We start from the raw sequence: 14,198 nt of genomic DNA, 5'->3' as shown, positions 1-14,198 counted from the left end.
CCAACATGAGCTTTTTAGAGATCTCCAAGATCGCACTACCTGCAGCAATATTTTTATTCAGGACAATGCTTCTTTTTTTCTATTCAATAGTACCATGTCCGGGCCAATGATTGTGAAGGAAGTGTAATTTGGATCGGCAATAATTCGAGCATATTGTTCAGGATCGGTCACGACGTCACAACAATTTCTATTGTGAACACTTTCACACATTTTGCCAAAAGCTGAATTCAAAATGAGTTTACAAATTTCTTTTTTGGCGTTCGTTTATGCTTCAGAAAGTATCTTGACAAAGGTGTCAACAAACGTTTTCAAATAGGATTGTCGGCTAAACTGGAGCGCTTTATGAACCTTTCTGATGTTGAAACCGCTGTTGCACATCCATTTTAAAGTCACATGATGTACAACAATATTTTTTTTCGGCAGAAGGTTAGCAATAAGTTTTTGTTTTGAAGGTGACCAATGCAATCCGTCCACCTCGACTAAACACCTATTGCGGGGGCTCAAAGAGTCCCTAGTCACAGGTCTATTGATGCATGGGAAAACAAAATCCTTTACTGAATCGTGAAGCTCAACTGGTATTTCTCCATCGATTTCAAAAAGCATCCAACCGGCCTATTCTCCTCAGCACTGTAAATTTTGGGGAAATGGAGAGCTTGAGGGTCATTGAGTCATTTGTAGTCACCTCAAGGAAGCGCATAACGGGACATGGCCGAGGGGTAGAGAGAATTCATACCAAGAAAAACTGCATCCGATTTTGTTCCCGTCTTCTCTCCAGTTGGATCAGTTTCCAAGATACGATCCCCGTGAAAAACGTACCCACCGCTCATTGACCTCTCAATGAACAGATGCTAATCGATGTCAGTGATTAGCCCAATTTTTTCCCCGCTAATTTTTAGGCTTTGGTCCATCACCAGATGAGGAGATGAAAAATAATACCCCAAATCAAGATTAGATTCCCCATAGATTTTGTCCGTATTTTTACACATAATGTCTAACAAAGTTAACACATCACTCGACAAATACAGTTTGCAGTAGTCAAACCCATTTTTACACCCTCCCTCTGCCCACACTTTTTTAGCAAAACTATATTCATCGGGGGTGCATCTACGATCGTGATAGACTGTCGTAAAACGATTCAATCGAGGGAATAGTTTCCTCAGCGAATCTCGACATGGAACAATAATAATCATAAGGATATATGCCCTTGAACGTCAACAAATCATATAAATCATTTGGAAATTGTTGCTTGATAAGGGGGAAAGCGTTGCAGCCGTCATCGTTTTTCTGCACTTGAATTAATTCACTCAATGATTTGGGGAAAAAACGGCAGGAATCTAAAAAGCGAATTTTATTCGTGTACTCAACGTCGTCTTCAACAAATTTCCACATAAATTCTAAAATAAGCAACTTTTCCGATGATTTAGGAATGATTTTGTAGGAAAAGCTGTCTATCACCCATGCATCATGCACTGTTCCATTTTTTTGAAGATGTGCCATTGCTGGTAGCACATACTCAAGATCATAGTTAGAATTATGTATAAAAACCGAAAGAAAGAGTTGCTGTTTAATTTTTAAATTACATGAATTGTGAGCCCACCCCCGAAAGTTACTTTTTTTCGTTGGATTGGGGTCAGTAAGGTGATTGTGATACTGTACAGCGTGTTTTTGGGCAAGAACATCCCTACAAACCCAACAAATTGTCCCCTTTTCTAGTGCCAGTTGCTCCTTATCTGATAATGAGATTGGGTAGTTGATGTGACGCAATCGTGAAATTGCGCTCTTTGCTGTTTTTATTAAAGATACCAATAATTTCTCCATGCTACCCTCTCATCCATAGCCAAAAAAAACTTCCAACTACATTTTATTATTGGAATCGCGACGGGCATGCGCATAGGAACACGCAACTAGTTTGTGTTCCTTGACTATATTTGGCCTTGATGGGTCTGATACCACCACCAGTCTTGATTCACAATCCAAAGATACTTTATCAACTTGTAGCAGGGAATTTCGGAAATCTTGAAATTGTGAAGTATCTTTGCCTTCCGCTGGCATGTCTATTATGCGAGTCACAAGAATTTTTCTACGCCTCATGCGATACTTGAATTTTTGTTCGTATATAAATGGGGAATGGCATATGGGGCAATAGAGGCATTCTCCTTTCTTCTTACTTCGAGACAAAACTTAAATTAATGCTAGAACCGGGAAAAAATTACAATAATAATTTACTTGTTTTGGGAGCTCACAAATAACTCAAACTCAATTTTTAACATTATCCACCAACGGTGTCCTAACTGAAAATAAAACCCCTTTTTTATTTGGTTTCTTTCCCCCCTTTTCAAATTCTGTGTCAGACTGGAGAACAACCACCCCCAACCCTAGATTTTCATTTGCTTTTTCAAATACAGTTATTTCTTTCAAGGACACCGGATATTTCCCCTCTAAACAACCAAAATTTACTTTAGGGAAATGTTCCCCACTGTTACGCGTAAGTCTGTCTAGATTTTTCATTGTAGACTCATTTTACAATATCTTATAGGCTGCTGCTAAAAATACATATTTAGAGCATTGCAGCCCGGTGTCAAATTTTGAAACTTTGAACTCCTGTAGTTGACAACTCTGGGTGGCATTTTATTTGTCGACCACTACATACCCCACTTAAAATAAAGTTCTTTTTAAGTCTATTGATATTCAGATCCACGTGTTCAATGTATAAAATTGTGGACCCGCTTCCCCTCTCGTTATACGTGTCCAAAGTCAATATTAATTTATTTAACCAGTTGAAAAAGTTACCCTCAAATTCATTTAGACCAGGGTAAAAAGTTTGATTGCCAGTTGAAAAATTAAAATAAAAACTGTCCCCAGATGTCCCATTTTGTAAATAAAAGTTTTGATTTACTGATGCTTTAACCCCCCCTTCACCCCCCATTTCTGAATCTGAATCTCGATACATGCTCACATTTGGGCTATGTAGCTATGTAGTGAATTTACTGGGTCCGTTAAGAGAACGCCCCCGTCAACCCCGTTTTCCTCAGGAGGATTGAAATCTACCCTATGTGTTTGTAAGTGACCCAGAACAGACTCTAACAAATAAAATTCACGTCTATTACTAGCACTAGGTGTATCATTAAGCGGAATGGTGGGGGGTGACATAGAATTGTCAATAACACCACCCCCAGCCTGTTCAAATGCAATGGTTGGAGATGGCATGAGGCCCCCTAGGTCTGCTAGTACGTATTCCAAGGTGTTTGGGGACAGCTGATCAAGCCACCCTGTATTGTCCTATGATGGGATTTCTTTATGAGGACCCGGTTCAGATGTACTAGGAACACCTCCTAAATTCTCTAGCATAAATCTATATTCCCAATCTGAGTCCTTTTACCTGTTAATGTCACAAGTTACGTCTTCTAGGATGGTCATGTCCGCAAAACAATAATTCAGATAAACCCTATTGCCACTTCATATTGTCTAGAACTAATGAAGTTTTGTCTCTAAATTCCATTGGTGGTGCTAAAATTCGTTCAGGTCCCGTAAATGCTAATATTTTATGACCCAATGGTGCTGCTATTTCATTAATATATAGAAAAAAGGCTGTATTTTCTATTTAAAATAAGCATTATTTCATAAAGTTGAAAAATCTAGTTCATTTCTAGTCGTATGTTTACCTGAATATTTAACACGGACCATTTTTTCCATACCACCCACAAAACTCAATTTCTCCTCCTCCTAGAATAATTTAAACTAAATACTCTTTGCTTATAGTATTATTTAAAGAACAAATGTATTATAAGTTACAAATTTTGTTAGTAACATACACATAAACACACAATAAAATAGTGAAAATCATTACGTTGTTATTGAATTTGCAATATTCATTTTACTATCTCCATGAATTATCGGGTAGACAGAAAAATAAGCGGCGCGTGCACCGTTCACACACACACGCATACACACACACACACAGACACACACACACACACACACACACACACAAACACACAACAAAATAGTGAAAATCATTACGTCGTTATTGAATTTGCACTATTCATTATACTATCTCAATAAATTATCGAGTAGACGCGGCGCAAGCACCGCTCACAGACACACACACACACACACACACATTCATACATTCACACAACAAAATAGTGAAAATTATCACGTCGTTATTTAATTTACAATATTCATTATACTATCTCTATGAATTATCGGGTAGACAGAAAAATAAGCGGCGCATGCACCGCTCACACACACACACACACTCACAGACACACAACAAAATAGTGAAAATCATTATGTCGTTATTGAATTTGCACTATTCATTATACTATCTCAATGAATTATCGAGTAGACGCGGCGCATGCACCGCTCACACACACACACACACACACACACATACATACACACACACACACGCACACACACATGCGCACACACTCACACACACACGTATGCGCACACATGTTCACGCACACACATCACAACATTTGAGTAATAGCAATAAAATATGGTAAAAAAAAATCTCAATAATTCAATAATTGTCAATAATTATAAAAAAAATAATAAAAAAAAACTCAAAAATTATCTTAATAACTGATTAAAAAAATTTACTCTTTTTTTTCCTACAAGTCTAGTCATCCATAAAGAATAGCAATCAGATTCATTTTTTCATACAAATCTCCTCGTTTTAAAAATCTACCATTTTTAATAGCAATAACGTAAAGTATATTAGGTAAAAAATACATACATTTCCAAATTCAGACTGCACGTGTGCGTCGGATGGGGCGGGGATGTCCGTATCTTGCATAGATGAGGTTGAGGTATTATGAGAATCTATCCACCCCCTCTTGAATTTTCTGCCAGGTTGCATAGAGGTTTGTGCAGCGCTGACCCTGGCTTGAGAGGCTCCTGGCTGGTCTAGCGAACTTTTAATGGAGCTAGTATATCTAATGACGGATGGTCTTGCAACTTGTATTGATGTGATATCACCCCATCTTGGTCTCTTTTTGGAAGGGGAGTAATTGTAGGAATCTTCCTCCTCCTTAAAAAGAAGAAAAATTGAGCATGGAAAAACGATTTCCCTTTTTACAGAAGAAAAAATGAAGATATTTAAGCACACTTTCAACTAACTATAGCAAAGTTCGTTGAATGAGAGCTATCTTTTTGTGAAAGCACAAAAAAAATGCTCATTGTTCCCTTTGTATACAAACAATTAGGTTATAAATTAAGATGTATGTGAATTCTTTCATCTTTGTACGACTAAGTTTGTTAAACGTAAGAAAAAATAAAAATTAGTACTAAATTGGAATTTTTATCACGAAGATAATATCTGTAAACAATTTGGTTTTATATAAATTGTAAGTCTCCTGATGAGAATTACACAAATCCTTGTTTTAATCATCGAACTTTTGTTTTCATAACTCAGATAAGACACGTTTGAGCTCTGGCTTCAAAAGGGACTCTCTGTAATTATAAACACATGTGGTTTTTAGACCGGAAAAAAGATTTTTTGATAATTGGGAAAAAGGGGCATTTTTTTGAACGAAATAACTAACACTAAGGAATTATGCTCGTAACAAAGCAGTGGAGGAGATGTTTTTGTTTTACATAATGGAAAAAAAGCGTACTTTGCGTTTTCTAGCGATTATACTCATCATATTTTAGGGTTTGTATTGTTGGAGGGGAGGAGGGCCTATGCCCCTGAAATTCGAATTTACTGGTAAAGTGATTTTTTTTATTTGGAAATAAATTAAGAAATTCAGTAAGCTGTACTCACATTGAAAATTAACGGATCCATTGTTTCAAAGTTAATAATAATCAAGGTATTATCTAGAATATATGAAAATATAATGAAAATTAAATCGTAATGTATGAAAATTTTATATAAAAATCTCAAGGATGAATAAAAAACCAGTCCTTTATTTTTAACCAATCACCACTCGATTTACCGTATATTGAGCAAGCACCAATGTCTATGATTGGCTCCTACAAAATGAGTGTTGTCTCAAAAACCAGTTTGGTTGACTTATATAATTTTGACAATACTCACAAAACATGTTGGACCACATTATATCATGCCAGATTTTTAGAATGTTCACGTGTAAGTGTAATGACACACACGTGGGTACTCTCAAAACATGTTTGTCCACATTATACCTTGACAACTTTAAAAAAAAAAAACCACAAAACCAGTCTGATTATCTTATACAACCTTGACTATAGTTTCAAAACATGCTTGGCCACTTTATAGGTAAAAGCAAATAGTATGGGAATTCCTATAGCAGCGGTAGAAATGTTTTCCTATAGCAGTCGTAGAATTCAATATTAGCATTCTACTTTCGGGCTTCATTCTTCTCTTTATTTTTTATCTTTTTTTCATAAATTTAATTTTCATTTGACCATCGTAAGTGTCAAGACTTGGAACGTAATCCTTTTCAAGGGGACTTCGAGAGTAATATAACTTCCTCATAATAATATTCTATATGTACAAATATTCATAGCGTTACTATATTTTGCGGTTCATTATATATTTCTGGTCTCTCTCTGAGGAAGGGACAGGGAATAAATCATCCATTGGTACCCATACTCTATATCAAGAGACTACGGAAACTTGGGCTTTTTTGGGGGGGGGGGGGTGATTGCCTTTCAAAAGGGCCCAAATTCCATAAAACGTAAAAACGCAAAAATTATATGAAAACAATTTTAAATAACTGTAGGAAAATCCAATCACTGATGTTGTAAGGAGTAGGGACATGCGGCCCCAAAGTCCTATCCCTCTGTGGAAATACATGCAGGACTGAATAATGATTCTTCAAGCAAGACCATTTTTACTATAACTGTATTTTTTTAGCAGGAGTTCCCGGTCATTTTAGAGTTGTAACCGAACCAGGTTACGTCCCAATTGGCCTAATTTTACAAAAATTACTCTAAATTTTACCAGCCAACTATGTTTTCATTCAAAACCAATACTACGAAAATTCCTAGTGCGATAATTATTACGGGATGGGCACTGTATTCTGTATGCATGTGCGACTTTTGACCCTCACTTTTGTACCTTCGATTCAGCATCCATCATTGTCTAAATTGATTTCCCTATCTACCCCTGTGCCTCTGTCCCTTCATTTCTAAAGTATGCATTAAACGATTATGAATATAGCTTTTGAAGTAGAATGACGATTTTGGTTGTCGTCGCCGTTTTTCTTGGGCCATGTTTCTCGTTGTACGGTGCAGTTAGTTTCAAACCAACTTGTTTGTTAATGGGGACTATGAAGAAGGCAAAAACATTTAAATATTATTTTTGTGTTTTGTGCCGGAAACTAGATTAATAGGTAGCTAAATTAAGCTTCCCCAGTCCTGGAAGATTCCTCAACAACTAGTTTGATCTTCTTTTTCTTGTTTTTCGGTTATTCTCATGTGTTTCCCATTAAAAAAAGGTGATAATGGATCGAAGTATGACCCTTAGATAAAAAAAATTTATTAAATATGAAGCATAAGTTAGGTAAAAGATATTTTTCTCTTTTTAAAGATATTTTCGATACGAGTAGTTTCTAATTATAAGTTCTAAAGTTGATAAATAAACCGGAAAAAACCTCAAAGGACCAAACAAACCTAGATGCGCTGGGTGATCGACTGCGACTCCTTCTTCTTCTTCTGTATGGCTTTATTTGAATAGCATATGAGTGGCCAAATGGATCGTGACCGATGAATTCAGATTGTCTACTGCAAGAACTTCTATCAGTATCTCTGCTAAGATATCTGTTGAACATCGTTTAAGGTGCCTGGAAAATTTTAATTTGTGGAATTGAGTTATTCGTTTTATTTTATTCGTTTTAAATTTTAATTTATGGAATCGGTCTTATTCGTAGCTTACGGATGGGACAACTTTGATCAAATTTGGTTCGTTCCCTTCCTTCAATCTGTACTAAAAGGTTTGAAGGTTTGGTAAAATTAACCTCTGTGGCCCAACCAAGTCAAAGATAATATCCGGAGGACGAGTCTGTCTTGAAATCTCGAAAATATTTCTTGAAAAGAATGAACAAGAGGCACAGTATTTAATCACTAATAAAGTATGGGGAAATTATGGCAAACACTTGGTCTAGGGCTAAAACCTCCTATACCTTGTAAATATTCAAAGTGCAACTGCAGCTAATGTTTACTGAAATTAAGGAACAACATTAAAACTTAAAACGGGCAGAAATTATTCCATATATGAAGGGGTTGCCCCCTCCTTAATACCTTGGTCTTTACGCTAAAGTTTGACCGTTTTCCACAATTTTTTATGAACGAGTCCTGAACCATAAGGGTCGTTTAATTAGAATATGAAGCTTTTATAAAAAAGCTAAAAACTTTAGCGTGGAGAGTACGGTATTGAGGAGGGGGCAGTCACTTCATATACGAAATAATTTTTGATCGTTTTAAGTCTTCTCAATACCCTTAGCACTATCAATAGTAGTAGTACTGTTAGCTGCAGTATTAGTAGCAGTAGTAAAAGAAAGCACTCATTGCCTTTTGGTCAGTTAAACATTCCCCTCATTATTTCCTGAAAGTTTCAATTTAGTACCCTAAGCCGTTCCTAAGATATTGATGATACGCCCTTTTGACATCCTGTATTATGCACATAGTTTGTTTTGATTGTGTCCAACATCCTCCTAAAAATTCCTTGAAAGTTTCACTTTAATACTTTTATCCTCCATATCCTTATGGCTAAAGATAAGGTGGCTGAGGAGACCAAGGGTATTAAGTTGAAAATTTCAGGGAATATTGATGGGATTGTTGAAATAAATCAAGAATAGTTATGTGCATGCAGGTTGTCAAAAGAGTGTATCAGCAAAATCCAAAACAATATATACAATATATAATAGGTGTATAGTATAGGAAAAGCTTTGGGTATTAAGTAAAACCTTTCAGGACACGTTGAGGGGACTGCTATAACTACTAATGCTATTACTGCAACTACTACTACTCCTACTATTTCTACTATTACTACTACTACTACCACTACTTCTACTACTACTACTACTTCTAGTACTGTGCTACTGGGACTAATATCATGGTTGCAGAGGCAGATGCAACTAGCAAAGAACGAGGCTTATTGCAAACACTAAGGGTATTAAGGTGAAAACTTCAGAGAATGTTGAGGGACAAATTGAATCAAATCAAAACATACTATTTTCATGCCGCTTGACAAAAAGGCGTATCATGCAGGCTATTAAAAGGTTGTATCCAGCAACAGCTTAAGGCGTTGTTCAGTTATTAAACAAAAAGTTTCGGGGCTACTAATATTGTTACCACTTTTGCTACTACTACTAATACTGCCACTAATACCGCTAATATTGAATTAAACCAAAATAGTTTAAGTGCATCCAAGTTGCCCAAAGGTCATTTACTGCCCTTTGGGCAGTAAACTGGATAACTTAGGATAACTTAGGACTCGAAATTTTTCCTAAGGATAACTTAGGACTCGAATAGGTTATAAAATAGAAATTTTCAGGGAAAATTTATGTTGCTATAAAATCATCTCAAAAGGCTCTATATGCAACCTGGTTTTCAAAAAGAAGCATCAGCTATATCTCAAGGACGGCAAAGGGTAATAAGTTGAAACTGTCAGGGCTACTACTTTTACTTCTACCACAACTACTATTGCAACTACTTTTCAACAAAATCAAGCGGGTTTAAATTCATCCACGTTGTCAAAATCACATAAATACAATGTCTCGGGAACAAGACATGGTATTAAGTTTTGCTCTTCGTGAATATTGAGGGGATTTAAAAGTAAATCAAGAGGTACTCTCTGCAACCGAATTTTCAAATTGATGCAAGTACAAGATCCCGGGAACAGCTAGGACTGTTATAATAAAACTTTCAGCGCATGCTATTGAGGATGTTGGTTCAAATCAAAAGACGTTTATTCATCCAAGTTCGTCGTAAGGGCACATTTGCAATATTTTAGGAACGGAAAAGGAATTAAGTTGAAGCTTTCAGGGCATCTTGAGGGTGATGTTTAACTAAATATGGACGTTAAAAGGACCTACCTGCGCTATATCTAGAATGACCAAGGACATAGGGGTGAAACTTTTGAAGGGATGTTGGGGTGTATGTTGAACAAAATCCTAACGCACAATAGGCTATGCATGCAGGTGTGAAAAAGGCATATCAGCGATGCCTCAGGAACTGCTTCAAACTGAGGGTTTTAAATTGAAAGGGTTTTAAATTGAACCTTTCAGGGCTACTACAACTACTGTAGCTACTTCAACGGCTACAAATACTGCTACAACGACTACTTATGCTACTACTGATACTACTACTATTACTTCTGTGACAATTTACGACTTTGAATGCTCTTCACTGTGACTGTAACTATTTGGAACTGCAAGAGCGAATAAATGCAATTTTGACTGCGAAAACTAGATAGCCTACGTCTGCAGCCACTTATGACTGCAACTGTAACTACTTGGGACTGTGACGGTGAATATTTGACACGACTAACAAGAGGGAAGGGTGCAGTAACCAGACTTCTGCTTGGAGTAATTCTTGACTTGAATATTCAAATTAATTTTTACTCGTTTTAAGATTTATCTATTCATCTACACCAATATCTGTTGTGTTTATGTTTGATATGATAGTTTATTTTTAATTTTTGTTTGTTTTCGGCTTCATTTATTCTTTAATTGTAATTTCTGGTCGTTTTGAGTTTGAGTTATTATAAAATTATCTCGATTATCTCTTAATCGAGTACAACATCAGCCAATCGAGTAGACATCCACCTCAGTATCTCTGAAAATTTCAACTTAATACCCTTAACTGCTCCTGGGATATTTCACCTATTACACAAATTATTTTATATACATGGATGTACATAGCATCATTTTAATTAGTTCAACATTCCCTGAAAGTCTCAACTAAATACCATTAGCCGATCCTAATATATCGCGTCTACTTCCTTTTGATTACTGGTTGCACATTGATTTACTTCAATATCGCCCTCAACATTCTCCGACAGCTTCAACTTAATCTTCTTCATTATTTCTTAGATATCGCAAACGTGATGTTTTGACAATCTGGATGAAAATTGTCTCTTTTGATATTGTTTTACATCCCCCTTAGGCTTCTATAAAAGTTTCAACTTAATACCTGTAGCCGTTCCTAAGATCAATATAGATACACTGAAGGTGCGCTTTTTAACATGCCCTGAAAGATTCTACTTAATACCCTCGGCCGTTCCTGGGATATTGCTGGCGCGCCCTTTTGACAATTAGCATGCATACACTGTGTTTTGATTTTGTTCAATGTCCCACTCAACATTTCCTGAAGGTAGTCACAAGTAGATGTAGAAGCAGTTCCAAGCAGTCGCATTTGCAGCCCAAACGTAGCAGTAGTTGTGGCCCTGAAAGCTTCAGGTTAATACCTTTAACACTTCCTGAGATATTGCAGATTCCTAGCCCGGATAGACATAGTTACTTTTTATTTAGCTCAGCTTCGCCCATGGCATTCCCTGAAGTTTCACCTTAACGCTCTTACCTTTTTCGGACGCATCCATGATCAAACATTCAAACAATGATATATCCTGTATATTAACAATGGGCAAATCGCATAATTTACAACCCTCATCTCAAAGACAGCGAAGGGTTTGGTATCCATGGAGGCATAGTTCGCAGACCTTTTGACTATTTTGAACCACAGTTTTTTTTTTGTTTTTTTATCGGTGTTGAGGAGGGGCATCTAAATACTATAATTGGGGAAGTTTCAGCTTAATACACAAAGCCATCCCTCAGATATTGCTGCAACCCCTTTATGACAACCAGAATGCAAATAATAGGATGCTAATCGCTCATATTATGACTAAAAAGTGCAGGGTGTCAGTCACCCTGGTGGAGATAGTAGTGACTCAGATGAATTTTACTTACTTTTACAGAAACAAATAGACAGGGTCCCATGTAGATATATCTTCGACCCCACCTACACGGATGGAAGTGACCCAGAGGACGCCCACCCACTAGGTGGAAAGACAAAGCCGATGAATTCCTCACCCAAGCCCACATCCCGGTGGAAGAAGCTGCGAGCCTGGCAAGCGATAGGTCAAACTGGAGGCGCCTAGTCTCATCGTTCTCTACGCCGAACCCTCGGCAGGAGCCATAAGTCAAGTAAGTAAGTCAAGTCATGTAGATATATCGTGTTTTTATTAGGAAATGTTTAATACCCAGGTCGGTGAAAATAGGGATAGATGGTATACTAGTCTAGGTAAATTTAGCATAGGAAAAGAAAATATTAATGGCTACAGAGTGCTGGAATTTTGTAGGTATAACAATTTAGTAATAACCAAAAAAATATTTGGTTATAAAATGACCCATAAGTTAACATGGTATTCACATGAAGGTGTGACAGCTAAACTTATTGACTATGCTATTGTAAACCGAAGACTGGCATGATCAAAACAAAAACTAGGGTTTATAGGAGTGCTGTTATTGATGTTTAAAGTAAAGATAACTATTTAGTAGTGTCTAGGGTTAATTCAAAGCTTAAATTTCGGAAGGGCAACTAGTTGCCCTTCCGGGAATCTATGACGCTGATAGACTCCAGGATGAGAAATTGAGAGAAACTTCCCAGGAACAGTTGAATACAAAACTTAAGAGTTTAAAATTTGATAATGTAGAAGATGGATGGAATAATTTTAAGAAAATAATGCGTGAAGGTGCTGATGGTGTCTCGGGGAAGAAAGTTAGGAGCACAGCTAGGAATATCAACGAAAATACTCTATTTTAAATAGAAAGGAGGAGAGGTGTTGTAAAATAGATATCTGAGTGATAGACCATATAAATAAAAGAGTAATGTAAAGAAAGTGGAGAGATCATTAAAATATGAACTAAGGAGGTGTGAAGTGGAGTCCATGGATAAAATTAACGAGGATCTGGAAGATGCAGCTATACGGCATAATAGTAAAATATTGTACTAACATGCTAATAAATTGAGACGGAGTGCTCAATCTGGACTTAGCCCACTTAAAGATAGGAACAGGGGCACAATTAGTGATAAGGAAAGAGGTAAAGTGAGATGGGCAGAACATTTTGAGACTATGCTAAGCCGGTAAAGAGTTATAGGAAAAGATATAGAAGGAAAATTAAAAAGTTTGCGAAACCCTGGATGTTAAGGAAGATTTATTTGTGAGGAAGAATTAGTGGCAGTACTAAGAGGACTAAATAACAAATTCTTTAATATGGTGGTTATGAGGTAGTAATAGATTTATGTCGTGATAACGAGCTTTTCATTACCAACACAATTTTTCGACATAGAGAACGCAGAAAGGTCAAATAGAGATCCCCAGACGGCCGAACCTCAAATATGATTGATCTCATACTGGTCCGCAAGCGTTGAAAGTCGTCAGTGCTGAATACAGTATCTTTTGCCGGTGGTGATTTTGACTCAGACCATGTTCTAGTCATGCCAGAAATCCGTATGCGTCTCCATTAACCCCAACCACCCAAGAAAAGCTACCCAAAATACCGTGGTGATCTCCTAAAAAACATCGAAACAAGAAACAAATATAAAACTGCTCCCTTGAATAAGCTGTCAAGCATCCAACTCGCGGGAGTCCCAACCACTGAGAAAGTCTACCGTCGGGTTGATGAAAGCGCCTCAATCATCAGAGAAACGACTAATGAAATCTTAGGAATACAGTCCTGCTCTGACAAACCACCGATCACACCCGAAATCATCAATATCTGTGCTTAAAAAACGTATTCACGTCAACAAACAAGACCGACAAAGCCAGGATGAATGCAAGAGATTAAAACGTGTAATAGAGAAAAGAATATAACAGGCTCTGCGCCACTACGTCAACGACAAGTACTTTGATTGCGAGGCCGCCTTCAAGAAAAATGACAGCCACTACATGTACAGAAAAGTACGATAGTTGTCGAAAAAGAAACCCACAACAGAAACAACTATGTTAGATAGGCATGGGAAACTCATCGCTGCTTCTGAGGAAACACGGTAACTCTGGAACGAACATTTTTGCCAGAAATTAAACCCCTAATTTACCTCTGAACCATCTATCTTAATGGCCTCTTATCTACGAGAGTATCCTGTAGATACAAGTCTACCACCATTACTAGAAGAGGTAGTTGCTGCTATACAGTCCCTGAAAACAAATAGAGCTCCTGGCCCAGATGGCATACAGTCAGAGCTAATTAAGTCAGACCAAGAAG

The 14,198-nt window shown here is 37.0% G+C and overlaps 1 protein-coding gene across 1 annotated transcript in view; it reads right to left on the bottom strand.

Annotated features, from left to right (window-relative positions):
* Nucleotides 1-14,198, bottom strand: part of LOC148953974 (uncharacterized) — a 259,497-nt gene that overhangs the window by 227,991 nt on the left and 17,308 nt on the right. The window contains exon 2 of the mRNA XM_089086057.1: nucleotides 7,606-7,775. Coding sequence (XP_088942183.1) covers nucleotides 7,606-7,763 — 158 coding nt within the window. The 5' untranslated portion in view covers nucleotides 7,764-7,775. The remainder of the gene's footprint in view (nucleotides 1-7,605; nucleotides 7,776-14,198) is intronic.

The sequence above is a fragment of the Artemia sp. Qi Xiang Cuo genome, chromosome 3 (assembly GCF_049724085.1).
Source record: "Artemia sp. Qi Xiang Cuo chromosome 3, ASM4972408v1, whole genome shotgun sequence".
In the NCBI taxonomy this organism is placed as follows: Eukaryota; Metazoa; Arthropoda; class Branchiopoda; order Anostraca; family Artemiidae; genus Artemia; species Artemia sp. Qi Xiang Cuo.
Note: the sequence above shows the minus strand (reverse complement) of the source record. Positions and strands in the feature narration are given on the sequence as shown.